Source organism: Centruroides vittatus, unplaced genomic scaffold (assembly GCF_030686945.1).
Source record: "Centruroides vittatus isolate TY-2023 unplaced genomic scaffold, ASM3068694v2 contig_1176, whole genome shotgun sequence".
NCBI lineage: Eukaryota > Metazoa > Arthropoda > Arachnida > Scorpiones > Buthidae > Centruroides > Centruroides vittatus.
In genome coordinates, this window is record NW_027120754.1 from 85,532 (window position 1) to 106,306 (window position 20,775).

The following is a 20,775-nucleotide window of genomic DNA, read 5'->3' on the forward strand; positions in this document are numbered from 1 at the left end:
AATGAGATGCATGAATTTATATTATGTCATTATAAACAGATCAGTATTCTAGAAGTGTTTTAGTATCAACGTTAAATATTCCAGAGCATTTAGTTAAATTTTACATCTTTATAAGGAAGAATTACTATTTTAATGCGAATGTTTTCTCTATCTTCCTGTGTTTTCGCTTCTTTGTTACGTAATCATTTTTACTTATGATACGTCTATTAACTATAAATTATTTTAAAGAAGTAGATTCTTATTATATAAATTTATATTATCATCAATTTTATTTTCCCCTGTGTTCAGTAGCAATAAACCAGTGTTTAAATTTTCCAATGTCTTAAGGTTCCTCATGCCAAAATTTTTGGCATGAGGAACCTTAAAACATTGGAAACAAAATTTTGTGTATGTGCTGTACGTGTGTTATCCTGTATTTTGCTTTATATCTGAAGAACCCATGGTCCAAAACTGTTTTAAATTTGGCAAGAATACTTCTTTATAGCTGTGGAGATTATAAGGAAAGTAGGGGGTTAGACTTAATAAAAAGTTTACTCGTCATTTACAATATTTTTACAAAATGGCTCCTATCCCCCAAATAAGGCATTTGATTTATTTTCAACTCTTAGAAATTATAATTGAAAAGTATAGAACTTCCTTCCTAGTCCGCTTAACTTCCTGTTTGAGTGACGAAAAAGTCGTGCAAGGGCCATTGCTAGTTTTATTCGTCGTAATATAAAATCTACATTTACTTCGCTACTACTACTTTACCATATTCCAAGAAAAGGTTAATAAATCAGATACAAACCAGTAATTATGTACATGTTTGACTTTCATATAATTATATAATATAATTAACACAAGCAAGCTTATTAATGTACAGTATATATTTATTTTTATTGTATTCTTTGTAAATATCACGGTTTCCTACGTATAAATTTGAGATTTTTCTACATAAAGATTATACGTAAAAAAGTCTGAGAATTATTTAGTTTTATTTTATTTACACAAATATCCTTACAATATAAACCAGTTTATGGTTACATTATTTCGAAATTAGGTGGATTTTCTAGAAAGATTCATATCAAAATCTGGTTTTAAACTAGCTACCAATGTTTGTGTCACGCAATGTTATTCCGATAACATTTGGTAAAAGTTTAGTCTTTAAATTAAGCAAAATATTTTAAATATTTAAATAAAGTTTGTAGATTTAACTGCTGCGTATTTAACTCTATTATCTGTGCTCATAGATAATAGAAACTGAATTTAGTTTCTGTTATATAAACGATACCTTAGAAACATGATTCAGCAGGAATCCAGGTAAGAATTTCTTAGCGTTAAATAATACTAATGGCCTATTTTTAAATGATTTTTTTATAGTAAAGTAGCTTAAAATTTTAAAAATTATGACTTTACTTATAAACATTTATTATTTTCTATAAAAAAATATTTAATTCGAACAAATATAAGACTTTTAGGTTAGGTTAGAAGCCATAAGAACCTTTCTTTATACAGTATCGCAATCTGTTTTTTACCTGTGAGGAGATGCGATTTGAAAGCTTAATAACTCCCGTCTCTTTTGACGAAAATTTCTGAAATTTTGCAGGAAGGTTTGTGTGTTAGGAGAAAATGTTTCTAGAAATTTTCAGGATAATCGAATTATTCGTTCGGGAAATATGGCCCACTCCCTTAATATGTCCTGAACAAATCTAAAGATTTATAAAAGTAACAATAACAATAAAAATAAATATTATTTGTACTATCAATTGAACAAGGCTTTCATCAAAGGATTTAAGATGGGGTGATTGGATAATAAGCGTTTTTTGGATTGTAATTTTAAGTATCTATATTTTAATTTAATACAAAGTTGAATTTTATAAGTCGAATTATAGGGTAAATTAAAATAAGCTGAGCATTTAAACAGTTTAAAGTCAGTTTAATTCAGCGGCACCAGCAGACTATACAGAAGAGAGACACAAACTATAAAAAGAAGGGGGCATACATTATGCAAGAGGCAGTCAAGGCTAACTTGTCCCTGAAAACAAGGAATGTTCCTTGTTTTCAGGGACAAGTTTTGGTATAAGCAACCCATTAGGACAAAAAATGAGGCACGTTTCTCAAGTATCCCAATGTACGGGCCCCCCAGATTTAAGCGTGTATTTTTGTATACTTTTGTAAAAAGTGGCAATACAATATGTGAAAATATACGTAAGTAATACACTAACTTGATGAAAATTTAAAAAATATAGTTATTTAGTAAAAATATATGATGTATTAAATCGCATTTCTTAACATTTGAAATGTAGTATGATACTTTTATATTTAAGAAAGAGTTTACTGTGTAATAAGTTGATATTATATTAACTTAGTAACATGTACCGTACATTTAACGACCCGAGTATTTACAATAATGAAACTACAAAACACAAAAAATTTATCGAGCTTAAATCGAGAGTGGTTGGGGTGAGGACCTTATAGTGTATTTTTCTAGGGTGTCAAAGAATATTCATGCTAAATTTAGTGCGGATACGTTGAACGGTATAGAACCCTTTATCCAATATACACACATAAATACATATTTTGACTTTTTTATGTATAATTAACACTTGAAAATGGTACTATCATCGAGTGTCACTAGTGAAGGATAACTTATTTAATCCTAGTATTAAGTTATAGAGGTAAAAATTAGATTAGATGTATTATTTCGAACGACATGAGATTTTAAGATAATTGGAGGTTATTTTATGATCACGCAAATTGAGAACCTGAAGAGTTTAAAAGTATTATACTAAAATATAATCTGATTTATTCAAAATATCAGAAGCTGAAGCAGAAACAGGATAAACAGGAATCATAAGTGACCATTTTCTATCTTGGAGGTAGTTTTCTTTTAAGAATCAATAATAAAATTCATAAATCGAATATTTCTTTCTACTCATAAATAATTTAGTAGATGAAAATGATCAATCTTAGTTGAATGACCTACATTAATTTAAAAAGTAAGTAAAGAGGAAAACACTTGAAAGTATTTTACGTCAAATACGCTTGGCAATCACATAGAATATCGACTGATACACGAAAAGTACATAATTATATTGTTAATAAAGTGAATTTACGCACGGAAATAAAAGAAACCATTATATTCTTTCCTTCAACAATTGTTTTAGGTTTATTCCAAGTGATATGTGTCTATTCGTGCCTTGAGTACCGCAACGATTGGCCTCGGAGGATACAAACCATTGTATTTCTGAATACAAAGGTGATGCCTGTAACTAAAATTATTTCCATGACGTTCTTACTTCAGCAAAATTTTTAAGGAAATCTTTTCAAGTAAGTCCGTCAACGTAATTACATAATTTCTTTTTTTAACGTCATCTATCGTGTAAGAATTATTGTATTAATTCTTCATTACTGCAAGAATGAACGTCACTTATTTTTAGTAATTAAGAAACAATAAAAGTGAATAACTTAATTATACGTTACAGAATTTCTTTTATATATATTTTATTTATTAAAGAACATGTTCTAGTTTTTAAAGTCGAGTTTCGTATTAGAATCGTGATGAATGCAGTCACGAATACTATCTCTAAATTTAATAAGGTTGTTAACTAATTCCATAAGTAATATCTTAGTTTACCGATTTAATTAACTTATAAACTAGCAACTGAAGGGTCTAATTTAAAAAAAATCACTAAGTCACATTTTCCTGTTATCAAGATAATTGAGGTTATGGAACTTAAACGTCTCCCGAAACAATTTTATTGTAGATTTTAAATCAGCAAAGATAAAACTTATAGAACATATCTTTGTCTTGTATTTTATGCAGTTGTACATTAATTAGGCCTACGTATTCGTTTGGTGTACAGAAAGATATGTACTTAGGGATTTTTTCACTTTGACAGTGCACTGAACCTTCAAAAATGTACTGCTGTTTGAATGAATGAAAATAGCAAAGAAAGTGTGTTACATATATATTTTACATACATACAAACGCCTGTGAGTTTTGACAATCATTACAATTACTACTGTACAATATATGGATACTTACATTCTCATTAGATGTATCTTACAGTACGTTGTAAACTGACTTTTAGGTAGTGTACATACTGTAACAATTGCCTGATATTCATATATATATATTGTGAACGAGAGTAATAAATTTAATCTATTATCAACAGGTGACTTGATTTCATGGACTTGGTGGGTACTTTTCTTAACACATTCAAATCTCCGAACAACGGCTATTGGCAGTAACATAAATGGCCATCAGAAGAGGTTATTTTATATGCATTTTTGTCGAAAAAAAGTTCCTGAAAGCACGACAGTTGTTTAGAATGGGCTATTGTTAAATGATTGCCTGTACTTACTTTTGTTTTTGCGACATATTTTAAATTTATTACTATATCAATGACATTCTTTCTACATTTTATTATCTGAACAGATAAGGAAACTTGTTTATATCTCACAGTGACTTGTTTTGTTTTTATTCTCAGTAGAGGGGAAAAAATCATTGTAAGATAGCCTATATACTGTTTGTAAGATGTAAAATTAAATAAAGCCGAAATGTAAAGACAAAAATGCCAAAATTTAATCAACTTTACTAATGCAAATTATATACCCGTTATTATTTTAATAGTAATAACTAATTAAAAAAAAACATTAATTTAATTTGGAAGCGAGTGGAAGCGTTCTAAACATTTGTTAGTAGAAACAATCTTTTAGATTAACACATTTTATATTCTTGTTTATAATATTCTAATGTTTTATAAAATCATACATTATCGACATGTATCAACTATTATAAATTATAAGTCAATAACCAGGAATGTGTGAAAAAAAATGGGTTTTTACAATGTTTATTTTAATGATTTGACAGGGAAATTCTTGTCAGTTGCTTTACATAATTGTAATACGTATAAAGAATTATTTTAAAATATTAATTTATTTCCCTAAAATTGACGGTCTCTTATTCAATCAATTTTTAAAAGCAGAATAACTTTCGTTTAATTTAAATTTATCCTACTTTTCTGTACCGTTATTTGTTCGAAGTACACAAAAAATTCAGTTAGAATAAACAGAAATTCTGAATTCAGTAACATTTCTCTAATGGACATTAATTTAAAAATAGCGTACAGGAAACTTTCATAAAGATCATTTAGGTCATTCTTACTAAGAAAGAACGTTATATAATGGAAGCCCACCCAAGGTGAAGTCTACTCAACAGCCGAATTAGTTCCTGGATGATTTTTCATTAAAACAACGCCATTATTTACCGTTAATAATGTCTAAACAACACATCTAAGGTATTAAATTAAACTATTACCGACGATTTTTCAAGTACAGTACAGTACAGTACCTTTCAACTAACACAAAGTATTAACAGAAGCGTTGAACTCACTTATCCAGCTATATATTTAATGGACGAGTAAGTTAATCACAAGCCATGACACATACAAATGAGAAAAAACAAATTGTAAGGCACTGAAGCTTAGTAAACATAAAAGATTTCGATAACGGTGACAGCACAACACAAAGGATAGTGTGAAGTAGCGAGTAGGTGAAAGGGAAATTTACATTTAACAACTGAACGTAGACTCGACGGTTCAACGTTACAGAAAGAGGTCATTGCAATGGCAATTGATGCTTCGAGGAATAAGCTGTTATATATAACGGATTTTCCTTCATAACGGTTGCGAGTTTACAGCTTTACAGATTAACATTAGTGTTATGCAGTTGAAAACGTGATAAGTAAGGTACGTGAGTTGATTTTTTATTATACTTTTTTAAAGGTAAAAGATAAGAGACGTAATTTTCTTTCATATTATAAACTTATAACTATATTCTGACACGCGAAGTGTATAAACTTAATGTCTCTTCCGCCATTTTTAAATTGATACAATGCTCTATTGTTGTATATCTTTAGATTCTTCGTAAAGCAATAAATTAAGTGTATTTTACTCATTTTCATATGAGAGATTTAATATCCGAGTAGACTTTAAAATGTAATTTCTTGTCTGAGATACATTCAATAAGGTTAAAAACTATTTTATTATTTAGAAGTATTTTAGTTTAAAACTACTGAAGAATGTCTAAGTTATAGATAAGATCTTGAGGCCTTCAGGCCTCTTGAGGTTACTACTGTGGTCTGGTAAAATTTAAAATGGTACGAATTTAATTTTGTTGTCACGACTTTGGAGTTAAAAAATTAGGTTTTCTGCTTCTTTTATTCAATAAATACTCTATATATATATATTTTTTTCCTATCTGGTCATTTCATATACTTTTGCATTGTCAGGGTCGGCTGAGAATATTTGTGGGGCCTCATATAAAGTTATTAGTGGGGCCCAGAAACAGTACTTATACGTAATGTTATATGAGTTTTAATTTATTCCCGTGTTTTTACTTACATTTCCTGGAGACTTTTTGAATGTCCCTCATATAAATTTGAAAAAATTGGGCTCAGGGTCTGAACTAGCCCTGTGCTTGTACTATAAGCCTATATCATAAGTCTTTTGAGTCTCTCTTATAAGTTCCCAATTATAAAAGATTATTGATATTATTTTTATTGTCGTTAACAAATTTAATATTAACAAATTTAAGAAATAAATAATTACAGCTATTTTAAAAATTATTGCTCTAATTTAAAAATAGGGCATAGCTAATTTGCATAAATTAATACAATACTATATATATATAATGTTTTATTAAATTTAACTGGTTTATAACAATGGCATACGACGATAAGTGTTTATTAACATATAAAATGCTTCATAAAACTAAGCTCAATAACCTAAAAATGTCTTTAAAACGTAATATTATTGCTCATATATTAAAGATTAAAGCTGTAATTCTAAAATAGGTCTCGCTTTATTTTTTAAAATATCCACTTTTTATAATAAAAAATATATTGCAATAGGTAAAAAAGTTACAAAAATTAATTTTAAGGATTTATAAATGAGAATTTATAATAATTTTTTTTTTCTTTTCTGGTCTTATTCACACTCGCATTACCCCTTTTTTAATTTTATTTCCCTGTGATATATAAATGGTTTATTTATTGAAAATTCCCTACAGTTCCTCTTTAAAATGCAGCCAGCGTATAACGGGATTTTTTAAGCTATTTTTTATAATGATATCTTAAGTTTACCTGTGTAATAAAAAATTTTAAAATTATCCTTGAAATATTTCATTAAATGAGTTTATAATACTAAAGAAAACAATACAAGACCTTTAAAAATTAATACAATTTATGCAATATATATGCAAGAAGAACTGACCATCGCTGGACATCTGAAGTTCTTGATTGGATACCAAGAGATCGAAAACGACCAAGAAAACGTCCTCACATTCGGTGGGTTGATGAGATCAAGAGGCATCTTGGCACAACATGGAAGCGAAATGCCCAAAACAAAATACTGTGGAAGAGGCTTGGGGAGACTTTCATCCTGCAGTGGATTGATAATGGTTGATGATGATGATGATGATGATGAATGCAATATATATATATATATATATATATTGCATCCATCCTTATATATATAAGGATGGATCAATAAATAACCAACCAAAAGCAGCAGCACAATTGGCTGGTTATTTACAGATCCACTCTTTTATTTTATTTATAAACACATAAATTTACCATTAAATAGTCTAGTTAACGTGTAATAATATATATATATATATTTTTAATGATTTTCTATACACATGTAAGTGAAATTCCCTAACAAAAGCATTTATAAAAGTAAGCTAATTTTTATAATTTGCTGTACTCCAGCACAAATCAGGCTATTATATTATATAATTATAATTTACTAAATTAGCATTTTTATAAATAATATGCTTCTCGTTAAGAATACAAGCCGTAGGCTTAGTTATACAACACTTAAAACTATTTTAAAACGAAATTAAGTCACTTATAAGTGTAAGAATTAATGACATATCATTATTTTTCTGTCAAGTTTTGTCTCATCTTACTGTCATTGTTGTTTGACATAAAGGAAAAGTAACATGATGTTTAGATAACACAGTTTCTAAAAATAATATCCTTTTAATTTACACTATTCACAGACAAACAAAGAAACAATGAAAATGTGAAGAAGGAAATAATATTATTAAAAAATATTTTCTTTAAATATAATAATTTTAAGGATTTTCATGCATCAAGAAAACATGACTGGTAAGTTAGCTTTAGTTTAGATAAATATATATTATTAATTATAGTGTTCTGAATGTCTTTATATGGACAAAATAATAAACAACTTTAAGAAAATCACAAGAAAAAATTCACATATATCGGTTGTTTACACTTAAATCAACCAAGCAGTAAACGTTTTATTTATATACGACACCGATCTTTAACACAGACCTGCACAACGTGGCCCTCTTTCTAAAACTAGAAGGCGATGAACAGTGTGTTTAACGACCAACAGTAATCGATACAGTGTGATACTGTGTTTCAAAAGTGTCAAATTTTCAACGTGTCCTCGATAAATCACTCTTTATAAAAAACCCACAAATAAACCTGATTTTCCATTGTTTGCAGCGCCAAAAGTGTCATAGTAATGAATTATACTGCTCAGTTTTTTTTTACGGAAACGTCACTCGCATGTCTTGAAATGTTACTAGACCAGATTTGGTTGCATCTGATTGCTAAATCTCTCCGTAGACAGTTTATTTTTGTAGTATGAATATAGAATATATTCTTTAGAATAATCTTAAATACTTGAAAATATAACAGTATTATTTAAATTTTAGGAAATTAATAATGACCGTTGTTTAGAGATTTAACTGTAATTGCATTCTAACAGTTTATCAATTTCTTTTACATCGTTCAAACACTATGTTACCTTTATTAAATGTAAATGATAGATACTATTTAAATAGACCCTTATTTTGAATAGCCTATATTTTAGGTAAATAATTATTAAGTAAGTTATAGATATAAAGACTCGATATTTATTAAAAGTATTCTCATTATAACTAATTTTACAATATTCTAGGCCAATAATTTAGGCCTAGGATACTCTATTGTATTTAGAAAAGGTGTAAAAAATTCTCTTGTAGCCTATTTTTGTATGCCATTAAAAATATAAATGAATGTGCCATAACTTAGGCCAATTGCTGTATAAAACAGCTTTATGACAATGCTACTTTTTCCAAATAAAAGATTACTTAATTATTGGATAATAAATTTCAGCTTAAATAGGCTATAAATTAACTATTTTTTAAATTAAAGACGAAACTGAAAGCCTTCTTTATAATTACGTACTTTTGAGTTGCAAAATATAAGATACTATTTCCTCAAGCTTATGTACACTACAGATAATAAATTTAAATAGTTAAATAAAAATAATAAAAGAAAAATACAGGCAAAGTATCCTTATTGTATAAGAGTAATAAAACTTAAATACTCGACAAAAGTTCTTCTATCAGTGTCACGCTGTAATGCATTGTTTTAGGTTGAAGTGGAGGAGAGGAAAAAACTGATAATTGTTTAAAGAGTTTAAAAAAAAAAGAAAACTGTTTAAAAAGTAGCCTTATTGGTTTATAAGGAGACTGTTAACACAAGAACAGTGCATTTAATCGAATCAGTATCAGTGATAAAATGCTCATTACCGTGCTTTGATACTGATCAAAATATCCGGTAATGGATTTAACAATAGTACTTAATTAAATATATTTAACAGATTATTCATTATTATAATTAATTTAGTGTCTTTTTCTTTAACAGGACATCATTAAAATGAAGTACGACTGCGTTAACAGATTCATATCAGCGAAATTTCGAATATTAGGATTCTGTGTTGGGAGGCACCCTTTGTTATTCATTTTTGTGCCAACGATCTTTGTTTGTTTATTGTCCATTGGATTTACTAGACTCGTTCTAACGAACGATACGGAATATTTGCTGTGTCCAACAAATGGGAGATCGATTGACGACAGGAGAGTTGCGGAAACACTGTTCCCACCTGACGAAAATAATTTCGACATCATTAAAATGATGCGGTTTGGAAGGATGGGTATGATACTAATGGAAGCCAAAGATGGAGGCTCTATGCTAAGAGAAGATTATATTAGAGAAATTCGTGATATCGACAACGTCATACAAAATATTACTGTAGTTTCTCATAACGAGACTTACATTTATAAGGACTTGTGCTTGAAGAGTGATAATAAATGTATCGATAATTTTGTGCTTTCGGTAGTAGGTAAGATTCACGATTTAAAAGCCAAGAAGATTCACATGAGGTGAGTAAATTTTATTAATTAACACAAAACACCTCATTCTTACTGAGAAAATGCTTGTTAAACATTTACAAACGTTCTCGACCTGTTCTACAAGTCATCTGCACCTCAGGATGACTTGTAGAACAGGCTAATAATCTAATAATATTAAATAAAAATCAATTATTGTGACATCGTCACAACGCCTCGTTGCAATTTTTAATCAAATTTCAATTTTAAAATAAGCTTTCCTTATCTGGTCTCGATTTCCGTAAATCTAACTCCGTCCTCGCGGTTAACGAAAGACAGACGGACAGACAATGTATAAAAATGCAATAGTAAATAATAATTAAAAATGATTTATGATATAATTTTTGAAACTGTAATTCAGTATTATTTTTAAGTACATCCAAACCTCTGAACGTAACATAAATATGGCCGTTGTTTGGAGGTTATTTTGTGTATTAATAATAATAAATGGCGGTCTTTTAGAGGTGATGTTAGTGAATGCTGGTATTTATTTTTATAAATTATTTTAGACAAATAAATTAACTTTTATTATTTGTTTTAAAAATAAATAAGATATTTTATTTAAGATTCAGTTTTTATTTAAATGAGGAAACGAACTTGGAATAACAACTAGAAAAAATTTTATGGAGGTCGCCGTTATGGTTCATTCAAAGTAGTAATAAGGTAATCTTTGTAACAGGTAAATCCATTTGTGACGTAAATGAACAAGGATGTGTAGTTACGCGCATTGTTTTATTATACAATACATTGTATTGTTTGCTCGTAACATATCGGTCTGTAAGACTATAAAAGTTTATGTAATTTCCTGACCTTGGTAAATGACATTTTAAATCTTATTTCCTTTTATCTAGTCAGAAAGGATTGCTGAAAATAGAAATCTCTTATTGTTTTCTTTTTTATATATAAGTTATTAATATATAATTTCTATTTAAATATATATATAAATTTTCTTCTTGTAAAGTCAGATATAAAAAGCTTACTAGACTAACTATATATGAAATTTCTGTTTGGACCGGAAGTCACGTGATTTTTTTAAATTAAAAATTGCAGCCCGGTGTTGTGATCTTATTATTTTGTTAATTAATTTTGTAGAATAAATTGTAAACAGTTTTATAATTCATATTTATGTAGAGTTTTAATATAAGATAAACAATAAAAACTGGACACTACGAGGCGCTTTTGATGCTCGCAACGAGGGCGCTCCATATTCGATGCAAGTGCGCCATCTGGAAAATTTCTAGGAGTTCTCCGAATTCGATCCCGGATCTCCCAGAGCGATAGATTGACCCTTTTTTAAATCGTTTCGGCTATTCTATTGATTAAATTTTATTAATTATTAACTATTTTCTCTTATTTTCTTAGAATAGAAATGTTAACGTTTTATTCTTCTATACAATGCAAATAAATAGCAAAAAATGACTTTATAAATAGAAAATTATTATAAAAATGTATTTAAAGTTAGAAAATTTGATGAAACATTGTTACATTATTTATATACGTTAATATTGTATATATTTATAGATTTTTTATCTTGAAATTACTGCGACGAAAACGCGATATAAACATTTAATTTCCATTAAGTGAAAAGTTAATTTCTTATATATAATAAATAAATAAACATTAGTCACGGTAACTGGAAGTAATGACACGAATAAATGCAAACTTTCACCTTAATCGATTCAGCCATTCCCACATGACATGAATTCAATTGCGTATGTTATGTGAATGTAATATTATAGTAGGGTCAAAAATAAACCATACTTTTTACACAGGTTTTACTGCATAACATATAAATTCTTACTTTACAATACTTCAGATTAAGTTCTTTTTTTTACCTGCAGCACATATACTTCTGCTAGTATTATGTCAACGACAAAGCAGTCTTGAAAGCCATCTTTACTTTCCCGACTCTATTATATATAACAGAGGAAAAGTATCGTAATCGGTCAAAAAATAACTCCAAGATTTTTACATTTTAGGACCCAGAGGACATTAAAACGTCGAGAAATGAACAAATTATTTCCTATATGTATGGATGTTAGTGTAGGTTGGTATATGTGTGTTTACATGTGTAAAGCACGATTTTGTTCACCCACTTTGAAGCTTAATAACTCTTATGCCTTTTGTCAAAAATTTCTGAAATTTTGTATGGAGGTTTGAGTATTAGGGGATTGATGCTATTAAATTTCGGTGGTTAAGGTCGAGAGAGTGATGAGAAAGGTCGAGAGAGGGGAGTCGTGTGTCATATCTCCTGTAGGGTCAGACATTAATGACGATTTTACTCCTTAATATAATTTATAAATTTTTATAAAACACATCCCTTGTCTCAAAATTAAGCCTTTTGCCATTTTATAATAATAAAATACCATAACAGAAGGCGCCACACATGCAGTTTTAAAAGTTGCCGGGAAAGTTAAGCAACTCGTTACTGGATATGTTTTTTACGTTGCATTTCGTTTTCGTCTCTGTCGCTTATTAGAATATGCATTTCTTCAACTTGACTTTCGTTTTAGGGAGCTAAAAGAGCATTAAAGACATCACAGAAAAACGGCTTCTGGTATTTCTTTTATAAATTGTACGGACGGTAGCACAGATGAGTAGCTGCAGAAGAAACTTACGTTGAGAATGATCTGTAAATACAGCATTTGTACTATTGACGCAATAAAAGTTACATTAATTAAAAGCTAGATTTATTCTTAAAATACACAACTTATCTATTTCTATAGATTAGTACAAATAATAATAATATAAAAATATATATATAAAGATGCATTATTCGTTTATCTTTATGTAGATTTAAAAATTTTTGATTAAATCATAAAAACTAAAACCTTATAATGCCATTCTGTAGGTCACAAGTCACAATGAAATAGAAAGTATTACACAGAAAAAATTCAGCAACGAGTTGCTTAACTTTTCCGGCAACAGCTTTAAATTTTAGTGGCGCTATGTTATGAAATTTCGTATAAGTTTATAAAATATACACCTTTTTTCCCCCTCTTAATTATATTTTCACTAGAGATGTACATGCTAGACATGTCCAAGACATAGCGAATATATGATGGCAAACTCATTTAAAAAACTCTATAAACAAAAAAATCATATGACTATACAGTATTTTATAAACTTATACCCGAAATTTTATTAAAAATTTTATATTTTTAATTATAAAATAACAAAAAAGCTTAATTTTGAGGGTAGAAATGTTTTTATAAAAAATTATAAATGTTATTGACGATTTTATTCGTTATTAAGTTCGACCCTGCCCGAGACACACGCTCCTATATCCCCACCATGTCAACCTTTACGTGCACCCCACACATACACACTAACATCTATACATACAGAAAAAAAAAAAAAAAAACCAAATGTTTTGCCTATCTCACCATTTCAAGGTGCCGTGAGACGAAAAATGTAAAAATCTCGGGTGGTCATTTTTTGACTGATCGCCATACTTTCCTTCTGTTATACATAACAGAACCAGGAAAGTAATTACTCTGTACTATCGTTGTTTTATTTATAATTTTCGATTTTTCTTAATTTCAGTTTTCCTTATGATACAACAGTGGAATCAAATAAAATCAGCTTTCCTGTAATTAATTTCGGCGGAGTTACTACTGACAAAAAAAATCATATAATAGAAGCCAAAGCCATCAGATTAATGTACTTATTGAAGTATACTTCGGATCGATGGAACAAAATATCACTAAAATGGGAAAACGAATTTTTAAAAACCGTCTCTGATTTACAATCCGAACGTTTTAATTTCTATAAATTCGTTGGGAGTACATTCGATAGTGAATTTCATAAAAATACCGAAATGATCTTACCATTAATCTTCTTTGTTGCACCATTAATGGCCGCTTTTGCTGTAGTCACATCAATGACTATGGATTGGGTTACCAGCAAACCGTGGATAGGAGTTGCCGGTTGTGTGTGTCCTACTGTTGCCGTCATTGGTGCTTTTGGCTTGCTTCTTCTATGTGGAGCAGAATACATAGATTTAAATATATCGATTCCATTTCTACTACTCGGTATGAATTTTTATATTATTTTCATAGACTAATTGAGAAGTGTGTCCTTTATAATTTAAATTTTGTATATTTACAGGTATAGGTCTGGACGATTCATTTGTGCTACTTGCGGCTTGGAGACGAACTGATCCTAACGATCGAGTAGAGAAAAGGATAAGTGATGCTTACTCCGAAGCTGCCATTTCCATAACTATAACATCATTAACAAATGTTGTATCGTTTTCAATTGGCATGACAACTCCTTACAAAGTTGTACAAATTTATTCACTGTATGCTTCGATATCTGTGCTTTTCGATTATATATTTCAAGTGACTCTCTTTGGTGGAATCTTAGCACTTAGCGGGTTCAGAGAGAAGAATAAACTCCATTCTTTATTTTGCATAGGTGTGAATCCGATGAAGACATACAGTGAGTATTATATTACTTTCATACATTGTGTAATAATTTCTTTATTATTCAAATACAAGGCTCGGAGACATTGTGAAAAGAAGTGCCATTTGTTAGTCGTTACAGTTCAAATTTTCATCATTCTTTGAAAGATAAGTGTAATATATGAAGTTAATCATTGTTGGTCTAAAACTCTAGCAAAAAGGACAATACAAGCCATATATCTTTCTGTGGCTCTTAAAAAACGCTAAACACAGAACACAACTGCATTGTATTGCCTACATGACAAAACTGCAATTTTTATACTTGTAAAAATCGCAGTTTTGTCCTATATGCAATAGAAAATGAAGTACACACAGTAAAACCTGTGTAAACTGGAATCGCGTGGTACTGAATATTTTTTCCGTTTAGGCAGGTTTTCTTTTTATTCAGGTTCCATCTTGGACAGGTTTTACTGTACGCCTTAAAAATTCTAATAGGTGCTAGTCATTTATTTATTGCAACAATATATATATATACACACGCATATCCAAAAATAAGCATAACCATTACTTTGGCCTAAGAACTACTGATCAAAACAGCGTGAAACTGTACTTGCAAGCAAAATATTATATTCTTTATGCGACAAAACAATTGAAAAGCAAAAAAATTAATCTTTATTAGGTCAAACGAAAAAGTACAAAAAAACTAAGAAACATTGTCGTAAATCGTTTTGCACAGAAAGTGATTAATAAGGCGTGGAGTGTCTCCTACAAGCACACGAGTTGCACAGAAAATTGTTCATTTTGAGGTCATCATTATGCACGCTGACATTATTGCCCACAAAAATAAAATCCGCACTCATAACAACTCGAAAAAGTATCACGCATGGTTCCAAAACATCGTCTTTGTACCTTCTTGCAGTGATGGCACCCCTTGCAAAAACATGAAGCGCCTCACATGATACCACCACCCTGGTCTCTTTCCATAATGTTCATGAGGTTGTACAGTGTTCTCCGCTTTATCCGGATAAAGCGGGGAACCTTGTAGAGTCCCGCGGAAATCATTTTGTAGACTTTATCCGAATTTTTTCTTATCTATGGAGTGGAATATTGTACTTATTTTTTGGACACGTGTTACAAGTCTTAGAAAGTAAAGACTTACAATCGATTGTACGGATATTAACCGAAATATATCTTGTTTATGTCGATTAGCCTATCATAAAACTGGTTTCGTTATGCGTCGTTTCGTTTAACGTTGCAGATTCCAAGGGCCGATCGATGACGTTAAGTGAGGACTTTACGCTGTATTCTCTTGCTTTATTGAATACTAACTGCGTTTCTCGAGATTTTGGGGGATGGAGAATGGTGAAGTTTACTTGGAAGAGGGTCTTAGTAACTAAAATGTACAATTGTTGACCCGAGTATTTACAATAATTAAACTGCAAAACACAAAAAATTACTCGGGTTTAAGTTAAGAGGGGTGAGCTTTAGGAGTGGTTGGGATAAGGACCTCCACACAATATCTTTTACAGGTTTTCAAAGTATATTCATGCAAAATTTGGTGAGAATACGTTAAACGATATGGAACCCATTGCCTAACAAACATATATACAAAGTCAAAATATGTACTGTACGTACAGTACGTGTAGTATACATTTCTAAGTTCCTAAATATAGCATGTATTTGTTTTCTTTCACTGCTAAAGTTATTCCAAATGTTTAATTTTTTTCACTTATCAGTTTATTTTAAATTTTCAGCTGCGTATAGTTATTTTACATCTGTTTTATTTCATGTTTTATCTAAAATTTTCCACATTCCGTACAGACCTTATAGAAATGTCCAATTGAAATAAGAGGTCAAATATTATTTACGACTATTGTAATAGTGTCTGATATAAAATGAGTGTCTGGAATAACGGTTGCTATATTTGCGACCAAAAAAAATCTTTAGCACTTCCTGACCACGCTTGTTTCCTCGTCTATTTTCGTTTGTAACTCAAATAAATGAAGAAAAAAATCCAAATACTTTATAAAAATACTTTTACGTGCTCTTTTTTATTTATTTTCATAATTTTCAGCTAATTTTAGTTTTTAAAAATCGAGTGATCGAGCCGTATAAAAGTCACACCAGAATATAAAACAGCGAATCCAATCACTGTTTAAAATGATTTAAAAACTTATCTTCCTCTTAAAAAATTTTACATTTACCTCCGTAATTAAACTGAAAAATAGTATTTAAAAATAATCAGTTTTTATTTCTCTTTATGCTGACGTTTTTCATCCATCGTTCTTCTTTAAAATGTATCAAATACTTGTTATAATAGGAAGTGATCTTAGTATATAATATCAATAAAACTGATACAAGCGTGCAGAGTTACATTTGCTATTAGATAAGAAAAAAAAATCTGTTCAGGTGCACTTTTATAGTGTTATAGCCTCGTAAAGTCCGTGATAGAATATATATGAAGTAGTTACACTTTATTTTATTTATATAACATATCAGAAATTTTACTTCATTTTTTGCAGTTAGTAAACTTGAATTTCTTGTTACTAGAAAGTAAAATTTAATGGTTTTTTGGAAAATTAGTCATTTCATTCTGTCTCTCAACTCTTCCGTTATATCTAAGTATAATACCAATTTTGTTTTTCTAAAAGTTAATTTTATATTATATATATATATAACAGTGGCGCACCCCACTTTATGTGACTGTTAATTTATAAGTATTATGGAAATAGACGACACAACTTAATATTTAAAAAAAACCCCAGCAAAGAGTTGCGTAACTTTCCTGGCAAGAATTAAAAATTGTGTGCGGCGCCATCTGTTATAAAAAATTTTTTAAATAAATTCTCATAATATTAATTATTGTAAAATGGCAAAAAGCTTAACTTTGAGGGTACAGATGAGTTTTATAAAAAGAATTTTAAATGCTAATAACGAGTAAAATATTCATTAAATCTGACTCCACTCGAGATACGGTACATGATCACCTGTATCTCCTCACCTCCTCGACCTTTTATCACCAAAATTTAATAGAATCGATGCCCCCTAATATACAAACCTCCGTCCAAAATTTCAGAAATTATTGACAAAAGAAACAGATGTTATTAAACTTCAAAGTGGATGAACAAAATCACGACCTACACACTCATACAAACAAGAAAAAACCCGATTTTTTCCTGTAGTGAGGGTGCCAGGTCATTTTGCTCCCTCCTGATGCGCCACCGATGTAAATATTCTTCTACTTTTGCTAAGATTCATCGCATTTAAGTGCAGAAACAAATAGCAATTAACGTTTATGTACAACATAATTTAAACTGTATTTATTCAATTGTTTAATCAATAATTACTAACTGAATATAGGTTAAAAATTATAAATTTAAACTTAACAAAGAGTAAATTATTTTTCATAATTGAAATTTTTCTTACAGAAAATGCCTTGCATCGCTTCTTACACGTTGGCCTGATTAAGGAAACCACAAATCTCGAACAGAGTAATATATTTTTGAAAGTTTATCGAGATTTTATTGGTAAAGCTCTTACTTTCCCAGCTGTTAAAATAATTACTATAATGGCATTTGTGACGTACCTCAGCGGAGGAATTTATTGCTTAAGATTTCTCAAGCAAGGCTTCGATTACAGGAATGCAATATCTATAAATTCCTATGGATATGATTTTATCACAAAACATTACGAATATTTTGTGCAGTATCCTCATGGAGTACAGATCATCATAAATAAAACTTTAGATTATTCTGATCCTCAAGTACAAAAAGACGTCTTGGGAATTGTAGATAAGTTTGCAAATGCCCCTCACATGGCAGGAACGAGTTTGGAAGATTCGTGGCTAAAATTCTACTTGGCATCATTAAATGATACGAAATTTTGGTTCTCCTACAGGGGTTACGATATGAACAAATCGGAAGATTTTATTAAAGGCTTTATTAATGTTTTCCTCAAGTTGCCTTACTATAGAAGATACAGGAACGATGTAGTTTTTAATAAGAATATGACTCAAATTGTAGCTACTAGATTTCTAGTTGCAACTAAAGACATTAACGATTTCGATTTAGAACGGCAGATGTTGTCCAAACTGTGGGAAATTGCCGAATCTTGTAAGTATCCGGTACACGTCCATAACTACTGGTTCGTAATCCTAAATCAACATATCAAAATTAAAGAAAGTTCAATCCAGGCGATATTGATCGCTTCGTTAACGGTTACCGTCATATTCTTCTTCTTTATACCCCATGTGATATGTACAATATGCGTAGCTCTGTCCATAGCTTCCATATTAATTGGTGTAATCGGTTACATGTCATTGTTAGGCGTACAGTTGGATACAGTGGCTATGTTGATCCTGATTATGGCAACTGGACTATCGGTAGATTACGCTGCTCATATTTCCACGGCATACGTTATATCGAAAAACAAAACCCCAAACGAAAAGATTATAAGGTCATTAGAGGTTGCTGGGCATCCAATATTTCAAGGTTGTATTACTTCTGTAGTAGCGGTAGCCATTTTTGGTCTAGCACCATCGCAAGCATTCGTTATACTGTTTAAAATTATATCTTTGACAATGATATTTGCATTTTTGCACGGAATATTTTTCTTGCCCGTAATGTTGAATGCGTTCGACACAATTGTTTTATTCTTCTATGAAAAATTTTCGAGATCGAAGGAAACAGAAAATAACATTGGAAATAAGGATATTAATGTTTCGCTTATGAATGAAATAAACAGCACCGAAACAGAAAATTAAACATTTATGATAATACAATATATATAGTTACTGAATAATTAGTACAAGGAAAACTTCGTATTGTATTTTATAGGTTAATATATCGAAAAAAACTGGTTTTATTCCTAAAAATTAGTAGTAATATATAATAAATGTTTCTTTTGAAGACAGGATTGTCGGTGTCAGTTTGCTGCTCTGGGGAATTCAGGGTTCGAGTGCTAGTCGGAAATTTATGGCAAATTTTACTTGTATGATACGTCAGAGTTCATCTATCATCACCCAGCCTTATTGCGGGCAGGATAAATCCATGATGGGTATGGTTAAGAGATCCTCTAGGAATCCGAATAGAGAAAATCAAAAGTTAAAAATATTTCATTTATCATTATGGATAATTTTAAATATATTAGCAGTCATATGGTGCAATCACGCGCTATATATACGTACATAATATAAACTGTATTAAATTCCTTTTATGTTTCAATGTGTTTGTTTTCGTTACTCTTAAATAATTACAAAAATCGTTAGGAATCTACAGGAATCGACCATAAGTTACGGAACGCTTTTTTATACTTCTCATTTATCATCCAACTCCCTTATAACGCTTTATAAAGCATCGCGCATACCCATTCTCAAAATTATGTAACGCATATCCTTGATGAAGTTTTTTAAAAATTGTACTAAGGAATAATACACAGCGCGGAGTATTGAACATTACATTATTTTATTACGTACAAATCAATGATGTAAACGGTACGATTCACTATGCAACTCTTCGGAAACCAAAAGGACTCATTCTGTTACCTAACCTAACCTAATCATATATTACAATTTTAAACGCATATAAATCCTGTCCTTAGTAATTTAGTAACTACATGTATTTTAGTAACTATCTTTATTACTTTACTTGTACTTTATGAGCAATTTCATAAGTGCAAAATGAATAAGCCAAAAACGAGCAAAATTTATGAATTGTTCGACGAAAAAAAATAAATTTCTTTTTCGTTATAGTAAAAGATGAATGGTGTCTTTTAATTACGTTTTAGTGTAGACCTATTTACCAAAAAAAATCATCTGGAATGTTAATTAATTACTGTACAATATATAAGTATGTTTTTCAGCATAATTTTATTAAAATGGATTATTAAGCTTCGGTGGCGTGTCGTGACATTTGATAATAGGGAAGCTGTGTTTCTGTGAGAAGCCGACTTACAGGGCAATCAATTAATTGCGCGTCAGGGCCCGTTCGTATTCGTTTGTTCGATAAGCCAGTAAAAACCGTATACTTCTTTAAATGTATTTTTAATAGATTATCCGAAGTACTTAATAAATAAGAAAGTACAATATAATTACCTTCGTTATTAGATTCAATAAATTCCCTATGGCCCCTAAATGCCA

General features: G+C 29.9%; 1 protein-coding gene across 2 annotated transcripts; it reads left to right on the forward strand.

The window, feature by feature from the left end:
* The first annotated feature begins 1,201 nt into the window (after nucleotides 1-1,201).
* LOC136983025 (patched domain-containing protein 3-like) lies at nucleotides 1,202-20,393 on the forward strand. 2 transcript variants are annotated; one of them, XM_067279640.1, is made up of 6 exons: nucleotides 1,202-1,299; nucleotides 3,147-3,309; nucleotides 9,710-10,227; nucleotides 13,780-14,267; nucleotides 14,344-14,676; nucleotides 18,068-20,393. In XM_067279640.1, exons 3-6 carry the CDS (start codon nucleotides 9,722-9,724, stop codon nucleotides 19,399-19,401), a joined length of 2,661 nt encoding a protein of 886 aa, XP_067135741.1. In that variant the 5' UTR covers nucleotides 1,202-1,299; nucleotides 3,147-3,309; nucleotides 9,710-9,721; the 3' UTR covers nucleotides 19,402-20,393. The 2 variants fall into 2 exon arrangements, with proteins under 2 accessions (XP_067135741.1, XP_067135747.1); XM_067279646.1 differs by lacking the exon at nucleotides 1,202-1,299 and adding an exon at nucleotides 2,936-3,061.
* Nucleotides 20,394-20,775: the final 382 nt, after the last annotated feature.